This window comes from Rousettus aegyptiacus, unplaced genomic scaffold (assembly GCF_014176215.1).
Source record: "Rousettus aegyptiacus isolate mRouAeg1 unplaced genomic scaffold, mRouAeg1.p scaffold_m13_p_4, whole genome shotgun sequence".
Lineage (NCBI taxonomy): Eukaryota > Metazoa > Chordata > Mammalia > Chiroptera > Pteropodidae > Rousettus > Rousettus aegyptiacus.
In genome coordinates, this window is record NW_023416307.1 from 59,900,905 (window position 1) to 59,928,852 (window position 27,948).

General features: G+C 41.5%; 1 protein-coding gene across 37 annotated transcripts in view; it reads left to right on the forward strand.

Moving 5' to 3' along the window:
* The window catches only part of ZBTB20 (zinc finger and BTB domain containing 20), a 736,649-nt gene that overhangs the window by 675,920 nt on the left and 32,781 nt on the right, over positions 1-27,948 (forward strand). For 32 of the 37 annotated variants that reach the window (XM_016137771.2, XM_016137756.2, XM_036218893.1 and 29 more), the window contains 3 exons: positions 4,735-4,835; positions 12,633-12,796; positions 13,180-13,367. In XM_016137771.2, coding sequence (XP_015993257.1) covers positions 12,786-12,796; positions 13,180-13,367 — 199 coding nt within the window. In that variant the 5' untranslated portion in view covers positions 4,735-4,835; positions 12,633-12,785. The remainder of the gene's footprint in view (positions 1-4,734; positions 4,836-12,632; positions 12,797-13,179; positions 13,368-27,948) is intronic. The other 5 variants (XM_016137793.2, XM_036218896.1, XM_036218897.1 and 2 more) reach the window with 1 other exon arrangement.

A 27,948-nucleotide genomic window follows, 5' to 3' on the forward strand; every position in this document is an offset into this window, starting at 1 on the left:
CCAGACCAGTGTCATCAGCATCACCTGGGAGCTTGTTAGAAATGCAGAATCACAGACTCCATCCCAGACACGCTGAATCAGAAATCCCGGGTGACTCATTTGTTCATTAGAGTTTGAGAGGACAGATATAAGATATAGGAGAAACCTGTTCTCGTCTTCGAATGGAAAGGAGCTAGGAAGAACCTGTACTTATCGATAGTTTCTGGAGGAGTTCCTTCACCTGAGGTCTGTGCTGCCAGTTCTTTCAGTGGCTCTCAACCACAATGGAAGTAGCATAAGTATCATCCTTGTGCTGAAATCACAGTAGGAACTACAAATGTGTCCAACATAGAAACTGCTGTGTTGGAGCAGTTGCTGTATGGGGGCGGAGAGTGGCAGGGAGGCACAGATTTACAGTCAGAGACATCTGGGTTGAATTCTGACCTCACCACCCACAGCTTTCTGATCTTGGAGTGGTTACTCTGAGCTCTCTGAGCCTCTCTTTTCCTCATCTGCAAAATGGGTATACTAACGGCAGGATGGCATTGTGTGGAGATTAAAGGAGAATGTATTTACATATAAAAACGCCTGGTGCAATCCAGGACAAAATCTGGAGATCTAATGAATGGTAGCTATTATTATTACTATTGTCTTTTTTATAACCTTTAGTCATGAAGGCCCCATCTGTCATTTTAGAATGATTCGGTGTGATTTCTAAAGACTGGGAAGGGCCATATTAAAATAGGACCTGTGCGGAAAGTGATATGTGGCACTGTGTTACATAACGGCTCTGCTCTCTAAGGGCCTCCAAGACAGATCTGCAGAGATGTCGACAATAAAACAGGCTGGAATGGGAATGACCCACCGTCTCCTCTGCCTCTGACCCCATCAAGAACCTTGCCAGCTGGGTTCCAAGAGCCGATTCTTTATTAAAGTGATGATGTAAGAGACAGAGAGGACAGCTGTATATCCAGATTCTGGGAAGACTGTGTGGCCCCGGCCTCTTAAAATTATCTTTTGACTTAAAAACTGACTCTATCGGATATGGAAGTCATTGAAAAAGAATAAATATGAAACTTCATGAAGTCATCTTCACTGAGTCTTTTTTAGAGGACAACCACCCTGTAAGCAATAAAACATGACACACCATGTAGTAGTTCTGATTAACAGACCCTCAAAAATAAGAAGGAAATGGGTGACAAGTTGCCAAAAAATAGAAGGAAGATCATAACAGCAGGACGTGGGGCTGAGAGAAAGGAGTTTGATTTAAGGAGAGAAAGATTATGTCCCCGTTTAATTATAAAATGCACAATTTAAATCAAATGTTAGGCATATTTAAAATATACGCTCATCTAATTACACAATGGGTTTTTATGCTTCCAGGTGATTTTTCACTGCAATGTACTGCATGTATCGATCAGTGATTTCCTTTATCATTTTAATGTAGTTGCCGGCGGGGAGAAAAGACTAGGAAGCTCTGTCTGGTGAAGTGTTGCTAACCTGTCCGGCCATGTGATGGTTTAGTAAGAAGTCTGAAGAGCTCTTGAGCCCAATTCGCTTTTATGTGGCTACTGGGGTGTTGATACTTAATGAACGTTTCAGTGCATAGCATGGCTCCACCATACTGGCTGAAAAGAGTATGATTAATAGTACCAAGTTTTTCCTCTGGTGAGTAACAATGAGTAAAGTGCTCACCTGGGAGAGTCAAAGGAATCCTTGTAGTACTATAAGCTGACATTTAAGACATTTTGTGGCCAAATAAAAACTTCTGAGATCCCCTGGAAAAGTCTGTTTTCCTAACCTAGGTAAACACTGTTATCCCCACAGCATGTTTAGTTCAGCTTTTCATCTTTTGGTGAGAGAAAGTAATTCTGTTTGAGGATGAGGATAGAAAAGAGATTGAACAATTAATGTTTCTTCTACCACCAAGAGGAGAATAGGGAAAGAAAATTACAACAGACTTGGGAGCAGTCATCTATGTATTTCTATAAGTAAGTCTGTGATATCATGAGAGAAAAATAAGTAAAAACTTAAACTTATAGGATGCACACTGAGCAGAGCTAGGTCAAAAAGAAGTGTGGATGTGGCATAATGGCAAGATTGCCAGTAGCTGGTGTTTCTACAAGGTAATGAATTTAGCCATAGAATTGCTGCAGCATGTTCTCACAGGGAATTTCAGCTGAACCCACTGCTTTTCCAAAGCATGCGCAGCATCTTCATTCTGGCTTTCCCCCTGAGAGTACCACCCCAGTGGCATTTGCTATATTGTCATAATTGCTTCTGCTGGTCACATTAGAAAAGTTTTCTTCCTTGGTGTTTAAATCCACTCTCATTTTTTAAGCATCATTTAACTATAAAAAGATATTTATTTGTTCAGCTTATGGAAGTAAGTGAAACAAATTTTTTTCTTTTTGGGACCCAGTATGTCCATGTAGGCAGAGCATCCCGACCCTTCACTCTCTCTGACCTTGTCGCTGCTGGTAGTCCGCTGGGCCTGTCAGTGTTGAAAAAGCACTGACAGGTATTTAGAGACTCGTGACCTTCTATATCAGTTATCATGTGCTCAGCCACTAATAATGATGTGGCCTTGAGCAAGTCATTTCCCTTAATCTCTTCGTCTGAAAAAAGAGAAGGGTGGGGTAGATGGACTTTAAGGTTTTCCAATTCAGTCTCAGGTTCCGTGACTTAGCAGGAATCTCTAATCCTCTTTTTTATTAATTAATTGATTGATTGATTGATTGATTTTTTTTTTATGGTGGCATTGGTTAACGAAATCCAGTAAGTTTCAGCTGTACACTTTAACAGTGAGGCATATATATTTACACTGTGTGTTCACCTCCCATAGTTAGATTTCTTTCTGTCACCACATATTTGACTCGCTTTCCCCCTCCCCACTCCCCCTTCCCCTCTGGTAACCATTAGTCTATTCCTTTTAAATTCGGTTCAGCAGATATCAGCTGAATGCAAACCTGTGTGCAAGGCATTACACACTACAGGGTATACAATGTAAAAATCGTCTGTCTTCAAGGAGTTTATAGAGGGCGGAGATAAATTACACAAATAATTACTAGAATCCATAGAACGTGCAAAGGGAGTAGTGCAAAAGTGCTTCAGGATTTAAGAAAGGCACTTTCCTTTGGGAAATGCTTCATAAATAAAGTGGCCTTTGGATGGCCCTTAAAGAAGCTATATGTAGGAAAGGAAGGAAACACAAGGCAAGTGGTGGAAAAAAGTGGGATTTTGTAGCAGTGGAGAATGAACTGTAGAGGTAAGAGTAGGAAATTAGATTGGGGCTATATTGGCAGGGGCCTTGAATGCCAAACTAAGTTTGAATTTAATCCAGTAAGCAAAGAGCAAAGGAGTGACGTGTTGAGAATGGTACTTTAGAAAAATTAATATAGTGTTGGTGTGAAGGATGGACTAGAGGTAAAGAGAATCTAGAGGAAGTGAAGCCAGTTAGGAGGCTGTCGCAAAAGTCCTGGCAGCAGGTGATAAAAGGATAAATCAGTGTTGGGATAGAAAGCAGATATCAATTCATGAAACAGAATCTGAGTAAAAGCCACAGGATTTGGCAGCTGATTGGATATGGGAAGTAAAAGAAAAAGAGGCTTTAAAGATGACTCCTCAGTTGTAGGCCCAAGTAACTAGATGATGATGGTACCAATGGCAGGAAATGAGAAGGCTGGAGAAGAAATGAATTTGAGGGAAAGGCAGTGAATTCTTTTTTAAACTTTCTGAATTAGAACTGTCTGTCCAGTATTTGATGGAGATATGAGCCTCTCAAAGTTAGAAGCCCTATTTGTCCATCTTTTCCAGGTGCCCAGTAGTTGCTATATAAACACTGAATGAATGAATGAATGAATGCATGAACAAACGAATGAACGAATTAATGAACCAATGACCAGTAGTTATTTAGAATGTGGGTCTGAAGCTCTGTAGACATGCAAGCACTAAAGATAGCAATGTGGCTGTTCTCTATGGAGAAGTGACTGTTGAGGTCATAGAGAGAGGGTGCAGGCAAAGCCTGAAGAGAGAATCTTGAGGAATATCTACCTTTGGGGAAGAGGAAAAAGTAGCCCAGCCAGTGAAGGAGACAGAGGAGAGAACTGAAAATAGGAGGAAAGTCAGGATAATGCAGCATCCTGATGAGAAGAGAGTTTCAGGAATCAAGGGGTCATTGGGGCCCAATGTGGCCAAAGGGGCAAAACCTGGGAAAAGGCCTCTGGGTGTGAGGCTCTGAGACAAATGGTAGTCAATTCTATAGAGCATCAAAAGCTAACTACACCCATTAGAGGAACTGGGAGGCAGTGGGAACTTCGTAGTGAAGGGTGAAGAAAAGGCAAGCACTCGGGAATGTGGCCAGGTCAGTGAGCGTTTTGAGACTAGGGAGAGACTGCAGTGGAACCGAACACAATGGAAGTAGAGTCGGCTGGACAAGGCCGAGGGACACTGCCACAGCGCTCCCACCCGCCACCTCAGCTTCCGACTTAGAACCACAAAATTAGCTCCATGTGCAGTGGCAGGGTGCTCTTGATGCTCTCGGACCATAGAGGCGGTCAGGGGAAAACACTGCGTATGGAGCCTGGATGCCGTGCTCTCCCTTCCCCACCCCTGACTTGCTCTTCTCTGGTGCAAAGGTGCAGGACCAGCCTCTCAACCAAGCCCAACGGTTCCGTTTCTGTGAAAATGAACAATCGTCATCTCCTATTCATTTAACAGTCTGATTGTTGTTCGTTTGTTTCTCATCTGATCCAGATGCAGTCGCTCTCTGTTCCCTGCCCCAATGAACATCTGCACTAGGCCCAAGCCTTGGAGTGATTTACCTGAAGAGTGACACCGCTTATTTGGAAACTACTGTAAGTACATTATGCCTCCAATGAAAGGCCTCTTAGTTCACTTTGTCTAATTAAAACACACACACACACACACACACAGAGTTGTAAAAGCAGATGAAATTTTAGATGGCTTCATCTCTTGATGCAGCGAGGTAATCAGACTCAGTCCTGAGGTGCCCGCAGCATGCTCAGCTTCCAGCCAGCACCGCGTGCCCTGTGCAACATTACGCCCTCCCTTCCAGGTGGCTTTGCTGAGCTGGATCTGAGCACACCTTGCATGCACTGGTTCTGTTCTGCCTGGCCGTCTGCGCCTCTGCCCAAAGCAGTGGCAGCTCCTGTCCAACCTGTTTGCCTCTCATCACCCCCTGTGCCACTCTGTTCAATCTCACTGTGGCTTATCATTTCATGCCACCCTGGTCAAATCCAGGAGCCAGCTTTCCTTGCCCATGTCTGCCTTTTGTCTCAGCTGCATCTCGGTACCCGGGCTGTTGCATCCTTGCTGCTCCTTGAAGCTCGGGGCTCCTTCAGCCACATCTCTAAGCCACCGTATCCAGCTCAGCTTTGCCCTCTGGAAGCATGGCTCTGTGTAATGGGTTTAGTTCCTTTCATGACAGGCATTTATGTAGAAGTACAGCCCTTGCAAAGCAAGGTGCAGAAATAAGTTAGGGTAGGAGATAGGATGCCTGTAGGGAGATACCAATGAAACATTGATATCCAGTATTCATGAATCATTACTAAAATTAACAGATGAAAATGGTTTCTTACTAGAAAACCAGAAATTTATTTAGAGGATATACATGCAAAACAATTACACATTTTACAACAAAAACTCATTCCGGTTGTATTTCCAAGTTTTACTATATGGTATGAGGCAGTAGCAGGAAAGTATTTTACAAACATCTCTATTACTGGGAATCGCTAAACCTGGGAGGCTAACATCCTCTAGGCTCAGGTAGGATTTTCACATTTACATTTTCTACATCTTTAGCTATTCTGGCGAAAAGTAAACCCGAAGAGATACAGCCAGAATTTTTGTTTTGTTTTGTGTTGCCTTTTACCTCTAATGCTTTAAGTCATCTAAATTGTAGTTAATGTAGCAGATGTATAGGTGATGGGCAGGCCCACCCAGCCACCTGGCCAGAATGGAGAGGGGGCCATCAGAGTGCTCTGCAGTACCAATGGGTTCAAGAGCCTGGGGACTAAAGACATGACGTAAGATCAAACCTTTCATTTCATACCCATGCAGGAACTTACTTGTATAAACACCTTCACTCATCCTTAGGTTCAAGTGCAAGGTGTGCCTTAGAAATTTCTACATCTGAATAGTTTTCTGGGTTTTTCTTCGTCACAGAGTAAATGTGCTGGTCCAAGTAGCACAGCTATACTAGGATGCAGACAGGTTTCAAAGTTTCTATATCCTTTGGGAGAGAAAAGAGTCTTTAGCACTCCTACCTTCCTGGGCTGCAGAGAACCCAGACCCAGAAATCAGGACCCACAGTTTCCTCAAGACCACAGGGCAGCCCACAGCGAGTGTCTGTTTCTGCCATCGGAAGCATTTCACCTGCGCAGAAAGCCAGCGCCTGCTTTCCCATTTCACAGGTTCTCGAGAATGGACGTGTTGGCTCTAATCCTTGCAGTCTCTGCTTTTCAGAAACTCAGTTCCCTCTTGCATAAAAGAGAAATTGTAATAAAACGCACAGAGATTACTAGGTTGCAAAAGCAATAAAGTGAATTAAATATAAAAACGTGAGCTGATTACAAAAACATGTTCCCTCCTATGGATTGCTAATGCCCTGGGCCAGGACTCAAGGCTTAGGGGTGGCTACGAAAGGGGCGTTCGACTTTAAAACCCACCCACTCCCACACAACCTGGACAACCATGCTCAGTGGCTCTGCCTATTACCTGGATTTTTGTGGAAATTACATGAGAGAATGTATGTACATTGTCTGGCACGGCAGAGGTGAGTGTGCTTACTCAGTCAACTAAAATTTACTAGATGTTTACTGTGTGCCAGTCACGGTTCTAAGCACTTGAGTTATGGCAGCAAGCAAACAAAAATACCTGCTCTCGTGGAGCTCACATTAGGTTTTTTTCTTCTCCCACAAATGGCAAATAGACAAAATAGGTACATGGATGGCAAGAGAGAACTGATTTCATTTTATTTTGCTTTGTCTTTTCTTCTGGAGGGTAAAATTGAGAGGAAAAGGGCGAAGGAATGGAGAAGGAAAGGAACAGATATGCCAACTAGTCTCCTACCACCTCCAACACACACGCGCATGCACAAAAGAACCATTCTCTGCCCCGATTTGTGGCCCAGGAGCCCGACTGTCTGGGCAATATTACCCAGGCTGTCTTCGCCTCTGGCTTCTCTTTGGCCTAAAGAAGACATTAGCGAGACAAGTGAGAGTGGGAGGAAAGCGAGGTCCGGCATTTATTAATCCAGGCCCCCTCCCCAACTCCAGATCTGACCGGACTCAGAGAACACCACGCCTTCCCGTGCTCCTGAGGTTTAACAGTGCAGAGCGGAGCTTTAGCGGCTTCCTGCCACTGCTAGTCCCTGGTGCTTCCCCATCCCTTGAGGGTCCCTTAACCTCATCTGTACCTCAGTCTACAGTCCTTTCATTAAACTCTCTTCAGTTAAAACCTTTGAGTGTGCCATCTGTTTCTTGCCAGGATCCAGACAGATACAGTGAGGGAGAAATACACTGAAAAAAAAAAAAAAAAAAAAAAACCACTATAAATCAGCCTTGCCAAGGAGGTTAAAAAAATTGAGAGAATAAAATGTTTTAATCATGAAAATATCTTAAATTGATCTGAGAACATTAGACCAGTAGTGAAAGACTGAATTGTAAGAACATGTGATAAGAGAGAATGCCAGCGGTTGGTTTTAATGAATAGACCATCGTGCTCAGGTTTGATGGGCTTCTATAAGCCAAGTGTAGCTTGCTTGACCCTCAAGGTCAAGAAGAGCTCTTGGTATAGCAGTAGCAATGACAAACACGTGAACAGAAAGGAGGTGTCAGAAGGGTAATATGGTAAGATCAAAGTGTTGAAGAACAGGTTGCTTATCCTGGTATTCTTTCCACCTTTGCTACAATTGTAATCCATTTGCTCTTGCCCGAATCTCGATATTAAAAAAGATTACTAAGATGAAGGAAGTGCCCCGTTATAGCTTAAATGACGAAAACCACAGAACCGACACTCTCTGTGAAAAGAGCTGCCATCCTTGGCCGCTGACCTTGTGCCAGCACAATGTCAGTTACTTGACATGAATTATCTTATTTAACTCTCACATCAGCCCTAGAAGGTAGGTGATATTACTTCTACTTTACAGATGAGGAAACTGAGGCACAGAAAAGCAGACTAATCTGTCTAGAGCACACAGCTACTAGATGGTAAAACTCAGTCCTGCCAACCCCCACTGGGGCGGTTTGTTACCACCTGCCCTTTGCCCCCATCCCCAAACACTCTACTAAGCCTTTCCCAACATGCTGTTGGGAAAGAGAGTAAGGAAAGGGTTACCTCTCCAAATAGATGGGGGTGGGACAGTATTGGTCTAAATTCTTATGATCCAATGACTAAGTAATTATTAATCAAAAGGAGGTTTTTACTCATCCCTTCCTATTGAACCAGGCCGGTAAATGGAAGGCATGTTAGTGACCAGGAAAGGGCGGGAGCCCAGCAAGGAGAGAAAATTGGGAGAGGGAGACAGAAGAGAGCACTCTTCTTCTCAACAGACTCCGGAGACTGATAAGCGCTCACACAGATAAAATATTTATTTTCCATATGTTGCAGAAAGCATTGCCATCACTGTATGTGTGCAATATGTGCAAAGAAGTGTGAAATATATACATCAAATGCCACCGATCTGGTTAATTTCCATGTATTTAACATGCTTGATACCTACCATCTCATCAATATGTTTTAATGCATATTTCTTTCCACATACAATATGGTCTAGTGAGGAAAGAGCCAACATCATCCACAGCCTTACTTACTGCTATGTTTCAGCCCAAAACTTGTTGCCAGGACCAGCACGATGAGAGTTAAAAACCAGAAGGCCCTGCTGGCTAACCCAGCCGCAAGTCACCTTAAAACGCCCTCCCAGTTCTCGAAGCAGCCTTTTTCTCATAACAGAAGTGTTTGTAGTGGGGACATGAAAATGTTTTTGTACTCTTTGGACAGTTGGGAGATATTCAGGCAGAATGTCGGAACTGACCGTTGAAAGGCAGGTGCCTGTGGCCACACTTTTTTTTTTTTCCTTTTTCTTTCTTTCTTTTTCTTTTTTTTTTTTTTTTTTTTTTTTTTTTGAATGCAGAGCTCCACCAGTGTGGCGGGAAGAAGTGCACAATGATTGGTCTGTTTTTCTGTGGAAGTGTTCAGGGTACACCCAGTTTTGCTTTGCATATATTTACGAAACATCTGCCCTTTTCTTGTTCTTAAATCCTTCCCCCGCACCAGCCCCCTTTCCCCTTTCTCCCAGTTTCTTTCTTTGTTGTTGTTGGCTTGTCTAACTTTTCATTGGAGCTTTCATTTTCCGGTTGAGGGGCGACTTCATCAGAGTGTATAATTTTAACATTGAGGGAGGGAGGGAGAGAGGGAGAGAAGGGAGGAGAAAGAGAAAAAGAGAGAGAGGAAGAGAAAGAGAGAGAGCTGAAAAGAATGAAAGAGGCTGAACTGAACGGCCAGAGCTTGGCAAACCAACCTCTGGCATGGTGACCAGGAGGAAGGTTCTGGTCTGGTCAGGAGTTTGCTTCTCTGAATGTTGCCTGGAGTCAACCAGTCTGCTGCTGCCCTCTACAGGCTCCAGGGGAAAATGCACAGCCCCACAGGCTTGGAGAGGCTTGTCCTCAGATGTGCCATGTTTATATAATTCTCTTTACCCAACCAAAGAAGGTATTCTCCATTAATTACTATAGGACTTGCTCTTTCTTCCTTAATAAACTATGAACTACAAAAATGGGATCAAAATAACAGCATTTCCAGAGACTGCTGTTATGTGACTGTTTCTCAACTCTGGAAAATAGAGTCCAAAAGGGCTATTAGAGAGCCTGAGATGGGGAACGAATTGCTTCTACGGGCAGTGAGTGGTTCTCTGTTATCTGCGCAGTTGGGAAACAGCCCAGCGGTATAAAGGCAGGTGAAGTGATATTAAGCAAATGAAGGTATGAGTCAATTAAGGTTGAGTTTTCAATATTTTCTGTTCATAGAGGTGACTGCAATGCCTCTGTGCTCTGAATGTTCCCCAAAGGTGATCCTTGAGACAACAAACAGGAGGGTGTGTGACAAGATGTCAGGTAGGAAGCAGGATCAAATCCAGGGAAGGAAGCCAGGGCATTTATATAAAGAACAATACAATTTGTGCACTCTTAAAAATAAAACAGTAATGTTGGCCATGTACTCATGTTTTAAAGGAGGCTTCCTTAATTTCCTAAAACACACATCTGAAACTAGCATAGGCCAGGTCTGAGAGCAGTAGATAATTTTTTTTTCTTTTAAGTGACATCTGTCATTAGTGTTTCATTCTTATACTTAAATGAATCATGAGGACCAGCCCAGCTTTAGTGAGCAAAATGGCCCTGCTCTTACCAAATGCCTTGCATGGATTCAAAGGAAAAGCAGCCACTCAAGGTAGATTTTACTACTGCATAAAGAGTAGCAAACACAACTGAGATTCGTACTATGACTTTTTTTGACATATACCTTAATTTCAGCTCCATTTTATTCTATCAACAAACATATATTGAATGACAAGCTTCATCTAAGCCACTCGGCTCAATAGTATACACTAGACAGCACACTCTGGGAGGGCAGAAACCAGGCTTGTTTTATTCCTTAACCCATGCTGGCACATCATAGGCACATAATAAATATTTGTAAGATGAATACATGAATAAATGAATGGTGGGAGGGAAGGAAGAAGAGAAGTATAGATGAACACAGGGATGAAAAAATGACTAGGATATTGCCTTACCCTCAGAGAGTTTGTCATAGGAGAGGGATAAGCACATAAATAACCATTGTTGAAACAAAATTTAGTGAGTAAAGTTTTTAAAAGTAAAAAATGAGGATTTCAGAGAAAGATGGAAGGGAGGAGAACTTCAGAGAGAGAAGTCCTATCCGGTAGAAGGGAATCAAGACAATTGCAAGATGGAGATGACATCTAATAAGGATAAGTATGATTTCAATAGTTAGAGATGAAAAAATGGCATTCAAAGCAAGAGAAATAACTTGAGCAAAGATGTAGTGCCAAGGATATGGAATCACCAAGATGTGCTGGAATTATTCAGGAAATCTGAGAGTCTACTGTGCCCAATATGTATAGCATGTGAGCTAAGCTAGAGCATGAGTGGCAGGCTAATGTGGCCGCCTCAAATTTAGTGAATACAGAGAAGTGGGACTAGAGGGAGTCAAGGAGAATGGAGAGCCAGAAAGTAAGCAACGGTCTAAATAAAAAGTGTTTGGGTGATTGCAATAGAAATGGGAAGGAAACACAGAGGTGATAAATGTAAAAGAAGCAGAACTGTCAGGACCTGATGAATGGATTTTAAAGAAGAGGAAGGTATATGACACTGAGGTTTTCCAACCTGGTGACAGACAACAGTGATGGAAATAGAGAGGCATTGGTTTTCATAGAAAAAAAGGAGTTGGGCTTTGGAGACGTTCATCTTGGATATCTCCTTAAACTGAAAACCAGACACCAGCTCCTTGGACGTCCACGTAGATGCTCAGAATTTGGAGGTTAGTTCCACAGTCACCCACCCATTCGACAAACAGTTGGTAAAGCATTGCGGTTTGTTTATTCTCTTACATTGGCCTTCTCCCTACTGACAAAATATGTCTGAAAGCTTCCTCTCTATTTTCATCTTTACCACGCCATCTCTGCCTCCTGCCCTCTGAAAAAGCAGATTTTATTTCACAACCTATTGGACCAGAAACACAGCATGCTAATCATAACACCATATTCTGCGAGGGCAGATTTAACTACCCGGTATAACAAATTTCGATGCAAAATATTCTGTATAACAAGTCTATTGCCATGCTTATTGCAACAAGAAAAACATGGAAACAAATCTACTTACAACAAATTTGGTACCTCACATATCTTCTATCAAAAAATAAAATACTTTCTTTGGTACCATGTACATAATTATAGAGAAAGGCACAGAGCCAAAGAAATTGGGGAAAATTTTCAGGTTGTGATTAATAATTCAGTTTGTCCGAGGCCTAGGGTACATGCAGTCTAAGCTGAATATTTATTCATTTATATCAGATTTATATCAGTTGTATTCTCCTGGGGAAGGAAGACCAGAGCTGACTAGTAGCTGAGATCTTTTACTTCCTATTCCTGACCCCAAATAACAATTAGTAACAATTACTTTTTATTTTCCTTTACCCGCTCCTCCTCACATCCCAAACACACAGTCATACTCCTGTGTAGTCCAGAAAAAAAAAAAAAATCACACACACACACGCACACACACACATACACACAAATCCCAAAAGGAGTCATATACTTCGAATGAGTAAAGAGTTGGACTAGAGCATCTCTGCGGGACACCTTCCCTCTACCTACTGAAATCTAAGCTCTTCTTTTCACTTTTTATTTTGCTACCTTAACAGAAACCTCCATCACTGCCCTCTCTCATCTGTACAGCCTGAGGATTTAGATTGTGATTTGAAATTATGTATTTATCTAAAATAAAATCTAATAAAACTGCGAGAAGGTTGAATGTTCCATAATGTGTTCCATGAATAGAAACGTAAAGCTAGAAGGAACCTTTAAGGCCTTCTAATCCAAGCCCTTTATTTTACAGATGAGGAAACTGAAGCCCAGAGAGGTGAAGTGAGGTGCCCAAGGCCACACAGCAAGTTAGAGGCACAGCTAGTACCATAGCTCAAGTCTCCTGACTCCCAGTCCAGTGCTCCTCCCATTACTCCACGGGTCCTGTCTCTAAGCTTCCTGACAAATGCTAGAACGGTAAACCTCCACTAGTATTTTTCCAGACCATGTTAAAACTCTTAAGGGGGAAAAAAGGATGCTTTCTTGGGTAATGTCAGCCATACGTAGCTCAAGCTGTCTAAAGTTCTGGGACAGGGTCTTTTTATGCAGCCAACAGAGTCCAAATGTGGTGCTGTTTGCTTGGCCCATATGCTTTCATGTGTTCCCATTTAGGCCATTACTGGAGGGAAAAAAAAAAAAAAAAAAAACAAGAATCAGCTTGTTTTAAAACAAGGGACATACTGGACTCCCTCCCATCCCCCCTCAGAAAAAAAAAATCAAGTTATCTTTAACAGATTCTAAAAATGCCTTTTCCCAAATATGCAGTCAGTTCCTTCAAAGGGCCCTTTGTTTATTTTCAGGAAGAAACCCAAGACAGCTGAAAACCAGAAGGCATCTGAGGAGAATGAGATTACTCAGCCGGGTGGATCCAGCGCCAAGCCGGGCCTTCCCTGCCTGAACTTTGAAGCTGTTTTGTCTCCAGACCCAGCCCTCATCCACTCAACACATTCACTGACAAACTCTCACGCTCACACCGGGTCATCTGATTGTGAGTACACCAGTAAGGTGATGGTGTCTTCGTGGTGCTTGGAGCATGCTTGTCCCCTGGGTTCTGGCTTTTTGGCAAAGCTATTTCCAGTTGGTCTTCTAAAGTAGTCAAAAGTAACTTGCCACCATTTTGATTCGGCCAACATCTATATTTTCAAAGCTAGCGTGTTAAAATCAGGTGACTAGCCATTTAGCCTCAAAAGGCTGATTATTTACATAAACCACATTTTCTTTCATAACATTAACTCAAGAAAAAAGTTGCGAAGTTGTGCTTTCTAATTATTCTTTTGTCCCCATGATGTGAATAACAGTACTTACATCGTGACTTAATTGAACAACCAAATATGGACCAAAGAAAGCCAGTTAGACACAAAGAAACATCCATTTTGAAATTACATAACACAAATCAGCTTTGCATTAGTTACTGGAGTCTCATGTAGCTTGGCTGAATTTCTGTCTTTCCAGTTTTTAATTTATTTTGAAGTGGTTAAAGGATAGCATAAATTTACAGAAGAAAAGAGAATGGCTTCCAAGAATTCAGAAGCCACCCAGACTTCACATAGCCAATAAGAATTCAGGTTAAAAATATTTTTTAATTAAAAAAAAAAAAAAACTGCCTACGGGCTAAATTTGGAAATGGGCAGCTTAATGAGAGCATCACTATTGAAATCACCCCATTGCTGTTTATTTTTGCAGTCTTCCCACTAAACTAGGAGTCACTTCTTTAATTTCTATTTTAAGAAAGTTGATAAATCACATTTAAGAGATTTTTTTCTCTTTTATGAAAAGTAACCCAATACTTCAGGGAGAAAGAAATACATATGTTGACAAAGGAAAAGAATGGAAAAACTTTGGGGTCCAATCTAAAAGAATATTCCTTTTAGTCTTGAGATACCTATTCTGAAGTGATCTCCTTAAAGGAATCTAGTAACAGGCAAAGAGCTGGTATATTCTTTGGAATGATCGAGAAAAGTTTTATTTTCAAAAAAGGACTCTGTTTATCCTGTCCACAGAAACAAAAATTAATAATGAGGAAATGAGATTCTAAATTTCCTAGTGTTATTATTTTGACAGAACAAATGTAAAACTCTGCAAAGTGGCCAAGAGGCGAATGAGACTGGGAGATTCCATTCCCTACCTGCTCTATCATAATAGTCTCCAGATAAAGGGACAAGACCCAGGGGTTGGGATTGGGGTGAAGAGAGATTGTTCTCTTCATAGCTGGGCTAAGACCACACTCCAACTGTCACTAAAAAATGAAACGAGGAGTAACGAGACCCAAATCTCTACAGCCTGCGTGATTTGTACGAAGTTGCTGCTTCTACGGACAAACCTCGAGGTCAGAAGCAGGGACTGTGTTCTGTGGACCGCTGTAATAGTGACATCCTTGGCCCTTCTTGCCTGGCAGTCTCCAGCCTAATAGTAATTACAGGAAGAATTGGAAAATCGCATGGCGCGGTGCCCATAGACATGTGCACACTGTCCCTACCTACCAGGAAAGTAGCCTGTTCCTGTGGAGAAGGGCCTGGAGCTCCTGCATGCAGACCTTCATCTCCTGGCTTCCTGCCACACCTTATGGGGAAGATTACATAGCATGGCCTTAGCCCAGAAATCCCCTGTCGCAGCAAAGTGAATGTTTTTCTGACTAGAAGCAGCACTAGGCTTCATTTATTGTACTTTACTACAAGCATCCTCTGACCAGGCCTTGGCATTAGCATGGAACGCATACAAGGCACTGTACAAGCGTGGTGCCACCTCCGGCTGTGAGAAAGCCAGTGGATCTGCACTCAGTAAGGTATCTGAATGCAGTTGGAAGGAGAACAAACAGGGAGGAGGAATCTAATCTCCAGCTGTTTAAAAGTCATTTTGATTTTGCCATTAAGATGTGAAAGTCTTCTCTGCTCCAACCTGTTGTTTAAATTGATTGTACTTTTCTTCAAATATATTCGGATTGTAGTTTGTCCTGATTTGAGCTTACACTTACAAGAAAATTGTTTTTAGGAAAGATTCACAGAAATCTGTTCATTTGGAGATTGCTTAAGAGAGCACAGGAAAGAGGTTTATTTTAAGCTGTTAAAGTTTTTGGATGCTCTTCTTGCATTCAAGAGGATGTTTCTTTTTCTTCCTTTTTCTTTCTTTCTCTCTCTTTCTTTTCTTTCTTTCTTTTCTTTCTTTCTTTCTTTCTTTCTTTCTTTCTTTCTTTCTTTCTTTCCTTCTGTATGTCTTCTTTCGTTCTTTCTTTCTTACTTTCAAGTGTCGTTCTTGCCATAGTTTAATTTAAAAGCCCAACTTCTTTAAGGTAAAATATTCAGTTCCTATTTAGAACTAACAGATTTGGGGCATTTAAAAATAGTGCCCTTGACTTGTTAGTCTATTTAACTTCAGAAACATTCCACCAGTGTGTAGTGTTCCAAGCTTTCGCAAGTGCCTGAATTCTTATGCCACCTTTTTATTTGTCATGTGTTTAGCAAAATTATTCTTAGTCATGCCTGAATGCCCATTTCCTGTCAGTCATTATAATTCTTCCCAGTTTACAGATGAGAAAACTGAGAAAATTGACACCCAGACAGTTAAATGACTTGCACGATAGTTAACTCATTCATATACTGAAGGATGTTTATGGCTTTGCTGTCGCTGCGAGCAGCCTGAATTCTGTTCCAGGCACAGAGACGGCATTCCTGGCTCTAAAATAGACACCTTGAAAATGTGCAGGTACTCATGTTGGTGAGTGGGTTATAAAACATGATGTATAAACGTCCCCACAAAAGAAAAGTCAGCTCCGAATATGAACTGGTAAGGGTAGATGAGCCAATGTTGTTGCATCTGAAGGACACAGGCCAAATTTTAGAGCAAAGAGGATGAGTCTGGCCCCATAGATTCTCAGTTGACTATCTGACCTGCTGAGCCACTTCAGATTTGGCTAGAGATCCCAGTAATATTCAGAACGAGAAGGAATATGGTTGAGAAGTGCTTTCCCTCGTGAGATGATGAGGTTAATATTGCTACTGAAAAGTGTGCTGCTTTGCAGTGCACCCACTAACGATTTCCCTTTAGCAATATTCCCCCATTACCTCCTAGATTGTCACCTCTCTACCATTTCTAAAAATCTAATGGTTTAAAAAAAAAAAAAACAACCTCAGATGATAACAGAAGGCATTAAGGCGAGTTTGGGAATACTAGGGGCACCAGACTCGTAGGTGTTTCACAGAACAGTTACCCACTGAACAGGCTGAGGACGAGCTGAGCCAAGCTCTCCCTTTAAATGCTAAAACAGAACTAAACCAAGTCAGTAGAGCAGGTAAGGCCTCTCCATATGAAAACCTGTATTGACACCTACTAAACTGTAGCACATCACAATCATATACGTGTGATAGAGGCAACCGGAACTTTTACTTGCATATTTCTTCTATTTCCATTTCCCCAAAATAAGCCTTTCCTTGGAGGGAGAGAGGAAGTGACTCTTGACCCTTCGTCCTCCTACTTCGGGCTATGGATTCACCTATTCTGACATCTGAGTTTGCTGAAAGCTGACATCCATGGTTCCTTACCTTCTCATGTTTTCCTCTGGTCTCATCAGACTGTCTCATTTTTTTGTGTGTCCTTGCCAAGATGTGCTTACGCATTAACAGTTTTTATTTATTTTTAATTTAACCTTTACACATTACCAAACTGTTGTGTGGGTGGGTTTAACTTTAGCTCTGTAGGTAGCAGGACTGACTGCTGGGGCTGAACACTGTCCAGGAGGCTTGGGGACTCCTCCTTCTCTCCCTCAGCATCCACCTTCACTGGCCTTCCCCCTCTCAACCCTTTGTTTCACCCCTCCAAGTCCCCGAGATTAAAATTTTTAGTATGCTTGGTTCGGTTTGAACTTCTAAGCAGTTTTTTTAGAGAACAAAACAAAGAGGATTTTTTTTTTTTTTTATGGCAAACTCCATTAATGCCACATTAAGGCTGACATTTTAATTACCCCAGAGTCAGGAAATGCAAAGTTCGGGTTCCCACAGCAACAGAAACTGTCCCCTTAAGTGCCGGCATCACAGCAGATTCTTTCATTCCCTGATTACACAACACGGGCATGGGGACATTGTCTGTATCCACGTATGTGGAAAGGAGCACAGCTTATATCCTTTGTTTTCTTCCTGTAACTACAGTTGAGGATATGGGTCGTTAGCTTCCCTCCCCAAACCATCTATGTGTATGATCCGGGAACGGAAGGCTGCTACAGCTCTGCATGTGCACACGGACAGAATTAAAGTTGCTGTGGGAACATTAACTCTGATTTCCGGACTTCCGTGCCAGTCACATTTAAACCATAATGTTGTAATTTTTGGCATGTAATAAATGTGCATTTCATGTACACAGACAGAAAGAAGCATAAAATGTATTTTAAAGAGCAATTAATTACTAACTTTGTGATTAAAAAACATTTGGTGCATGTTCCTTCCCATTTAGCATCAGCTGCTGGTCTTAGCCAGGCCTAATAGATGACATACTGTGTCTCATCCTGTATCTCAGATGTACTTACTGTATGTTCCTGTTCTTCTAGATAATTAATTCCCTTAGTAAAGCTGTAGGGGGAAAACAAAATGGAAGGAATATGCAAGCATGTAAATAGGGTAAAGGATATTTTGAAGGAAATGATTCATTTCTGCAAATAAACCTCTTAGTCCCTGATAAGGAGCCAGAAATCTGCTAAGTGGGTGTAGAGAAAGGTTCCTGGACACCTTACAGCATCTGGTCCAGGGCCTTAAGAACAACGTGAAAGCAGATTTCCCCATGAATTCCGGGCATGCCCAAAGGGAGAGTGATCTTACTCTGTAATAACTTTGCAGGATTAAGGCTTAAAAAGTTGTTTTACTCTGTAACAACTTTTCAGTGTACATTCAAACTGGAAAAGAAAAATTCTGGGGAATCAAGTAAGATGTACGTTTTGCCAAAGAACCCTTGATTTAGAGAGTAGTGTTTTTTCCTTCATTTAGATTGGAATCCAGGTGACCTGTTTGTGTTGGAGAAGGAAGTATTTTAAAATAACCATGTTTGAACAAGTTTGTGAGTAAAAGGACTTGGTAGCAGTGCTCTAAGGTGCAATGTTTTAAAACGCAAATGCTTGAGCGTTTATTCGAGACTGATTGAGGTAGAATTTTTTTTACTGAAAAGACGTGTAGTTTAAACTCTCAGATAAAGCTTTAAGGGGAACATGCTCATGAAGAATCTGAACCTCTGATCTTGCTGTTAATTCATTATCTCTCCTGTCATGTATTTCTCTTCCTTCAGTTTGGTTGCGTATGGTATTTAACCTTTGAGAAAGACACTTTAGATTTACAGGGCTCTGATTTGCTTTCACTTGGGCTGTCTGTATGTGTGAATGTATGTCTGAATGAGTGAAAACTGCTCAAGCAAGTTTGAAGGTCTCTGGCAAATTTGACTGCGTGTTCAGAAAGTTTCCAATCAGAAAGCTGATTCAGTGTAAAACCTTCCAAAAACTTCTTGAGGCACCTGTTCACATGAAAAGATCGGATTTCTGCTGGAGGTGCTCAGAAGGCAGTGTTTATAACTGAAGATCTCTGTTTGGAGTGCCAAAAAATGAAAAACATTTTGGCCCAAAAAAAAAAAAAAAAAACCTCCATAAATGTTCAAAATGTATAATCAAACAAAAGCTGCATTTGGATTCAAATGCATGTATCTCAGCAGATGTGTCTAAACTAACTGGAATCCCACAGGAGCAGCTGAACTGGATTTGGGTATGTCTTGATAACTGAAAGAGTTATTCTTAGATGTTGGAAGGACAAAAATGGTCCATCTGTGAAGAACTGTAATAGAGACATGGCAAAAAACAGCATCCTCTGAAGGAGTGTATTTATGGAATTTAGGACAAATTGGACAATCCTGAAAACATTTTGGGGTCACACTAATTTGCAGAAGAAAGATATCCAAAATGGGATGGGATAAGCAGCCACAGATAGTTATTGTCCTATGGCTTGCTATTAATTTTCTAATCGATTCCATATCAGTTAAACAGTAAATTGAGCATCTTTTGTATAACAGAGTGTTATCAGTGTCCCCCACAAACGTCCTGCATTCCTCTTTATTCTTCTTATGAAGAATTATCTACTTACTTTTCCATTGCTAACAGTTTAAACTGTTTTTCTGCTATTTGATTAACCAAGTAAACCTCTTGCCTGTTAGGCGTGGATTCATTTCTTTAAAGTTAGTCTTTCCCTTTTTAAAAAGTCATCTTTCTGCCTCTGGTTAATTGATAATAATTTCTTTTGTGTTATTTTTATTATCTTTGATAACCTCTTGTTTAAAGGTTTCAGTGCTTAGTCCAGCCCATATACATTTCAGTAATTTTTTAAGTTTTTCTCTAATTTCCTATAGTTTCCTCTTAGTATATCTAGGGACTCGTTAATTTTAAAAATCATATTTATTGAAGTTTTATGTCACAATATCAATCTTTTTCAAAAATTGTCCCTCTTTTTATAAAACTTACCCCTCCCTGCAACATTAATTTAAGTGGATGTCTTCCATGGTCACTTAATGCAGTAATTTCTGTTCATCAGTCTCTCCTCATTCATTCATTCATTCGTTCTTCTAGTCATTCATCGAATGTTGAGCTCCTGCATCTGTGCCAAGTCCTCAGCTCAGACCAGGTGTGAAAATACAAACAAGATGCCATCCCTCACTTTAGGAAGTCACAGTATTCCTAAACACTTTGCTAAACCTGTCATCCTGTATAGGGGGATGTAGAAATGCATTATTAAAGTGTTCAACAGCGCACAAAACGCTACCCAGCTCTGGAGGAGGGAGCTGAAGCAATGGAAAGGGCTTCACAGGGAAAGTGACACTAGACCTGGGTTATGAAGGAATAGGTGTGTGTCAGGTAGGACAGGGAGGGAATGGCATGCCAGGCAAAAGGAACAGAAGCAAAACCCAGAGACACAAAATAAAGAATTATGTCCTCAGAAAACAGAGCAGTTCAGTTACAATACTCAGACCTTCTTGTGCCTCATTTTAATCATAGGGCAGTTTGTATTTAGGTAACATTGCCTGTCATTAAAATTGAGCTGGCGTGAATTGTATGTTTCTTTCAGAGGCATTTGCTTCCTAAATAATGAAGCAAGATGCCCACTTATTTTCCAGTAGGCAAAAGTGCCCTTCTTTCCATGCAGTCAGTACATGTAGGAAAGCCCTAGAAATAATTTATTGATAAACAGATTTCCGAATAATTTTTTTGAGAAAGGTCCATTTTGGGAGCCATAGAGTCACCTGTAAGTGTCATATTGGACCTCTGTCATTGACTTGTAGTCTCCCCAAACTCTAGCAATCTGTCCTTTTATGAAATCCTCCCTGGTCTTGACAAATGTGGTCTCATGGCCCACTGCCTTGAGTTATGCCATGCTGCACTGCCCTCCCAAATATTGCATGAATGTGCTTATGATGGTCCAGCTATAATTGTTAAGGCTGACTACTGGTTTTCAGGGCTCTAGGCCTCATCTTACCATCTCATATCTTGCCGGAGTACATCCTTCTTATCTGCAGCTGCTAGTGACAGTTTCATATGTGCTCCCTGCGCTTGTGGCACATTTCATTATATAAAATTAGTGTTTTTCCCTGTCAGGACTTCTCACGTCCTGACTTAGAAAAAATCACATGTCCCCTTGTCCTTGGACATGGATCATTTAGGATCAATTGAGAGCCTGCATGAAGATTCTAGGAATTCCTTGCTTTAAGGAAATTTTAAGTTACATCCTTACACCAGTCACCTCATACCAGGTATCATGGTTAAACACCTTATTACCTCATCAGCTGAATAAACACTTCTTGCTTTCTTTTTTGCGTTAAAACTTTTTATCAGCACTGAAAGAGAGTAAAGGTCTAAACCCATTATTATAAGGGTATACAGGTGCGGAAGCCAAGGCCCAAAGAGGGCAAGTGTCATTCCAAAAGGTTCCCAGCAGAGTGAGTGGAAGACCCAAGAGCAGAACCCTGTTCCTCCTCCACTATCCTGTGCTGCCTGTTACTGAGTCTGCTTCTAAGAGAACTTATATTTTCTGAATAAAATGAGAGTCAGGATTGGACTATGCAATTCTATCAACTCGCTGAATGCTTTCAATGTGGAGCACCAAGGCTAGGTATTGTGCAGGATGCAACTTTATAAACTAGAGCCCTATGCTCATAGACTTAGAGCCTCATAGGGAAGATTAGATGCATTCATAAACAACTACCATGCAAGATACCTAAAGATGCATCCCTTATACCTGGATGCACCAGAGTATTGATTCACTCACTCAACAAGCATCTGCAGAGTATGTCTTCTGTGCCTGACAGTACTGAGTTATATAGGGGTACAAAAATGGAAACAGACCCTGCCACCAGGCATCTTAAAACCTAGTGTATGTCCTCAAGTGACCATTATCTTAGATAGAAGTTAGAAAATTAAAAAAAAAAAGTACATTATAATCCAGTTAACAGTAACATCCAGTTCAATATATCAGAAAAGTTTCCATCTGAGCACTCTTGAAAGACTAATAGAATTTCAATGAAGTGAGGCGTTAAGGTAAGGAATAAGGAGTTTACATTCTGGTGCAGAGCTGTGGTAGGGTTTGAAGTAGGGGCTGCCCTGATCAGGGCTTTGCTATGAGAAGATCTAATTTAGCATCAAGGGTGTGGAGCATGCATAGATGCAGGAGGGGATGACTGGAGGGAGGAGAGAGCCTAGGAAGATTTGTCAGTAGTTCAGACTGTTGGTAATTTGAAGGGGCCTGGTGACAGGGGGAATGGGAAGGAGTCCGGTGCAACAACCTTTGGATGAAGGCAGACAGCTCCAGGGTGTGGCATTTGTGTAGGTGATTGGGTGGTTCTTTGGGGTGGTCTGAAGCTGGCCACCAGGCGTGTTGGTTCCGGAGGCTCATAGGAAGTGCTCTAATGCAGGCCAAGGTCAGCCAATGCCTGTGTCCTGCCCAGAGCCACTTCATATGCACTACAAAGTGATCTTCAGATTGTTGCCATTTACGTTGTGCTTGGAGGTGCCTGGGAACAGCTAAGCTGCAGACCGAGGCTGGCTGTCCGTAGTGCCAGGTTTGGGGCTGCTTAGCAAGAGGTACGGGACACGCGAAGTCCAGATGCTGCTTGTTTGGAGTTTGTGAACCTTTGAGAGGTTTTAGGAAAGTTCACAGCATGAGCCAAAACAGGCTGTATGGAAAAGCCACTAGAAGCAGCTTGGGTGGGCCTGCAAACTGGGTAGGGCAGGGTCTCAGGGAATCATCAGGGCAGGACCAACAGTGTCAACAGGTTGATGAGGGGATCAGATGTGATGCGTGCCTGCATCTGCATCCTGGGTGGTGGGAGAGCTCAACAAAGGAACAGTGGCTTCTGGCAGCGCTTTTGTCTGAGATAAAGCTCCAGCCTTTGCCCAGAAGCCAGACATCCAGTTCCTCCCTGTATGTCCTTGGCACCTTTCGAGCTGCTGCCCCCGCGAATGAATCTGTCAGTGAGTAAGTCATGGTGGGCCCTTTGAGAGGAGTGCCTGGGACTCCAGCAGCTCCCTGTCTCACTGAGCCACACTCTCTGCTGGTTTTTACAGCCAGGAATTGTGGAGACTGGACCCCTAGGCTGGGGCGCTCGGTGTGAGATCGAGATCCCTCACTCCTCGGAATGGGCCTCTGCAGCTGAGATAGCCCTCTTGATTGACCAGCCCATTTCATATCTGTGCCCCTCCACCAGCCTTGACATGGCTTATTCTGTTCAGCTAGACTTTAGGTGATTCTCAATGATGGTTGTTCAGTAGTTTAGTTGGAATTTTGAGGTGGTCATAAGAGGAGACAAGCACAGCATTTACTTACTCTGCCATCTTGACTGAAAGTCATCAAGAACTAATGTTTTGAAAAACTTGTTACATGTCTTCTTCAGATGACTTCACAAATATGCAGTCACCCTCAGTCATTTCTGACCATTAGGCCGAGGACAGGTATCGTATACTTTGAACATTTGCATTTTATAAAAATTTTTCAAACAAGTTATCTCAAAGCATAATCTTTTTAAAATGCCACATTCTGTGAACTTTTATAACAGATCCAACCCAAGTAGCTCTGTAGTTACTAATAACAAACCTACGTGTTGTTCTCACGTACTGCCGCAAGATCGCAAGACATCCTCGAGTTCATTATTTGTGGGACTTTTAAAAAACTTATTTACTTAGACTGAATTGCTCTCTTTGATGGTTAAAGACATCCCTAAGGCCACCTGGACACACAATATCTGCAATTACTTCTACTTCAGGATGGTGCTCTGAAACCAACTAAATCAAATGTTACTTTACTCTGGTATTAAATTACCTGTAAAAGTAATAAGAAAAAATGTTATCACTACTGTAAGTTATATAAACAGGCACATAGAAGAATTTTGAATACGAGTCTTTATAATTTTGCAAGGAAGAATAAATTCAAAGTTGATGTCAAAATGGACCTTGAGGAGTTTTTCCTCTCCTTTCAAAGTCCAAAACAGATTGATCATTTATCCGCAGTGGTTTTAGGTAGATTTATGTTACCAGTTTTATTCCAAGATTTCATGCTGTATCAATCCAGGCCATCCATAACTTTTAGAAAAGCTTGACGTAGCAGGTAGAGCACATGACGAATTTCAAGAGGTGGTAACTAAATTAACTTTGTCATTTGGTTTTTTGCTGTAATAATTTCCCCTCCTGTGTAATCACTTATTGTCTCTTTGCCTCATATCATAACTGCGTACTTGGATATAAAAGAGATAATAGAAGAAAGGTGTCTATAAATTGAGCTACAGAGCATAATTCCATGTCTCATGGAAAATACACATGCAAATTCTGAACTTCAGCTATGACAAGTTAACCCCAGGGAAAATGATGCATTTCCTTTCCTCCAGGCAGACCTGGGTGCTTTTTTCCAATTTTAACAAAAGCCCCAGAAATCTAGCCTTTTCCATTTTATTCCTGACCTAAAGTTCCCAGAGGGGTGATTGGATCCTGGCTCCTGAAGTGACCTGATAATCCCGAGGTATCGTGCTGAGGTACTCGCAATAGACATGGTGTCCTTGGGCAGTGATACAGGCAGGGGCTTAGGCAGAGGGTATCCCATCCCTCTAGAGGAAGAATTATTGACCTGGAAGCCTTAAGCTCCACTGGTATGAGTATATCTCCCTCTAAGAGCCTGTGAACTTCCTGAGAAGCTATGCCCACATACATGCATGCCTACATGTATGCTTTCATTAGATTGGGATCACGAAACTGAAAGAATGAAAGGGCCAGCCACTTCCCTAGGACATATCCCGATCAGAATCTGCATCTTCAAACCTGGCCCCCACAAGTCAACTAAGAAACAAGGAGAAAAAGTCTGTCGTGAACATCCAAAGGCAGACTAATTCCTGAAGCAATTTCAGGTCCCTTCAGTATGCTTGTGGGGCAGGGGCAGGTATGATAACAGACTTCCAAAGCTATTTCTGGAGCATATTGATAATGGACTAATTTGGACCATGGGTTGCTCAGAAAATGTTTTCTCACCCCCATGGTCTAGTTATTTGTTCTTTAATGTGAACTTCAGCCTATGAATGCATTTACATGACTTTACTTAACCTCCCTATGTTTCCATTTCCTCATATGCATATGAGAATGAAAATAGTATCTATGTCATTGGGTTATTATAAGAATTAGATGGGATGCTAGATGTAAAGCCCCTAAAACAGCACCAGAGAGCATTCAGTGAATTTGAACATTAGCTCTAGTTTAAGTGTTTTAAATTATTAAGGAAATATGTTCTAAAATTGATGCAACATAATGAAAGTTGTGGCAAGTGCCCCATCCTTGCCCCTGAGAATGACTGAGGCAAATGCCCGAGGTCTGTAGGGAGAAAGCGCGCGGGAAGCAGCCACCGCCCTCACTCCAGGACGAAGCCAGCACCCCTTTCCTTGACCCCCTTGGAGTCAGGCCTGGGTAGACAGAGAAGCCTCTCCTTCACGCTTTTGCCTTCTTTTGTTCCCCTATTTGTCTTTTTTTTTCCTTCAAAATTTAAAAAAGGGCTAATATTCACTAAGTATCTACTCTGTATCAAATACATTTAAATTATAGTATTCTTACAAAACACCCCATTTTGCAGATAAGGAAACTGTGGCTCAGAGAAGTTAAAAAAAAAAACTTTCTGAATGTTTTCTTCTTGGTATAGGGAAGGTATAGAGTACTATTCATATTATATTATTAGTATTAACTTATTAAGTTCCTTTTGTACTCAAGTGCATTCTAATCAATGAGATTTTCAAATTATATAGAAAGGATTTCTGTCTATTTTACCTTGGAATGCATTGTAGAAACTGTACATGCTCTTACAGTGCACCCTTAGGTGACCTTTCATTGTAGTCACCGGTCAGCCCTAATACCTGAAGAGGCCAAAACATCAGGTCTTTAAAATGGGCAAACATCTGTGCCACATCAGAGAGTCCTTTTCAAAGAGATGTATATACAACTCAAGAAATGCATCTTTCATCTTTTTAAAGGACAATCTGCCTTGATGGCTTCAGAGTATTTGAAATAATTCAAAATAGAGGTAAAGTTAGGAGAGTAAATGTGTTTCACTGCAGAGGAGGATTGCTTCTAATCACTCAGCTCACTTACCTCCTTCCATTCTGAAGCAGTTTGTAATAGTTGAAAAAATACTTGTAATCTTAAGAAATTCAGTAGGATTTGTTGGTTCACTGTACCTAGTGAGCCTTTCCTGTCCCATGGTACCCACGAGGTTTTCGGTAATGCGTGGAGATAATTTCAGACATTTGCTTCTATTAAACTCTGGAGCACTCTTGTTGTTGAGTATAGAATTCCAGAGACACATGGGTATGAAACCTGAGCTATGAGTCTCTTAGTAATAGTTGCAGATCAAGTGCTAAACTAGATCGCGTGCAAGTCTGTATAAATCCCAAGTCAGAGCTTTAAAATAATAACTTACTGAGTCATGATTTCTGCATCTCATATGCAGTATTCCTTAAATCATATGTTGATGGCTAATCAGCAGAATCCAAAGACACAAATTAGATGGTACAATATTTACAGAGAAAAAATATATGTAGCTCGAAAAGCAAAGATCCTCAATCCTCAGAATTACAGTCCCACCAGAAAAAAAAAAATGTAGCAGTTGCAATCTGAACTGTCAACACTGTACCCAAGAAAAGAATGAATATAATAATAGAAAGAGAGCTCTTAGGCAGAATTTCTTGGTTAAAGGAGTTTGGACCTTCAAGAAATATGTTTGAGAAAGCTTCAGAAGAAATGCTAGGTAAGATGAATTATTCCTGTTCCTCAAATAACATTCTAGTGGTTAAATTATTAAACACTTATTTTGGCCAGGTGGAAGAATTTGTGAGGGCAGAAATCCTGTCTATCCTGTTCACTGCTGGATCCTTAGCATCTAGCACAGTGCTTAGCCATAGCAGGTGTTCAGCAAAACCTTGTTGAATGAATGAATGAATGAATGAATGAACGAATGAATGAATGAAGTGGGAGGGAACTGAGCAAAAGTAAGAGCATAATACATTTGTGAGCATTTCACCCATTTTTAAAAGTATAGGCACTGATTTTTGTTTGCCTGATTTTTTTTCATTAGGCAGACCTGCAAAACGAAGTGCATCCCGGATACCCTCTGGTTTTTATGCTGGGAAAACAAAATCACTTTCTGTTGGATGTAGGCTGCTACATGTTTTGATTCTAGTAGCAATATGGCAGGGTTAAGGTCAACTTTGTAGTATAATCTGGTGCCTGTTTTTGATAGATATCATGAAAATAGATACTTATTTTCAAGATGCTCAAACAGATGATTAGTTGAAAGCTCCAGCAAACCTTGAAACAACAAAAAGGAAAGGTTTTCCCACTCCCACCTCCCATTACTGTGCAATCCTGCAACCTCGCACCCTCCTCCTTGTTCACCCTTTTCCCAGGTCTAATCTTTGTCGAAGGAATACAGCGGATGACTGTCAGTCTAGCAAGGAGACAGTTCTTGAAAAGTCCACCCCCCACACAGTGCTCTTAAACTTCTCTCAGAGGAATGGCATGATTTGACCGGCAGCAGGCAGAGCTGGCCCAGGGAAACAGAACTTGGCATAGAATCTTAGTGCCCTCCTTCTGGAAGGGGCCTCAAGAGAGTTCTTCCCGCCCACCCTCCCTCAACTGGCTGGACAGTAGAAGGATGTGTAGGGAAACAAATCCCTGGCTGAATGAATAGAGGATTAAATGAATGAGAGATGAGTTCACTCCTCCAGAAGTCTCTGCCATCCTACTTGAATAGAAAGCTAACTTTAAAGCTAACTCTGTTCTCCATGGCACGATTTTGTATATACTCAGCTTTAGAATATGGTTGCCATCTGCTGCCAGTGCATAGGACTAAGGAAGTACTGGGGTGGGTGGGAGGAGGCCGAGAGGGAAGAAAAGAAACACTTAAACAAGCTAATGATCGCCTTTGTGTTGGAGTCTAGGTTTCAGAACATCAGTCCTGTACTTCAAGAACAAAAACACCAGTGTGTCTTAGACCACACCAGGCGCCGGCACATCAGATAAGACCTGTGCTGTGCGGTGC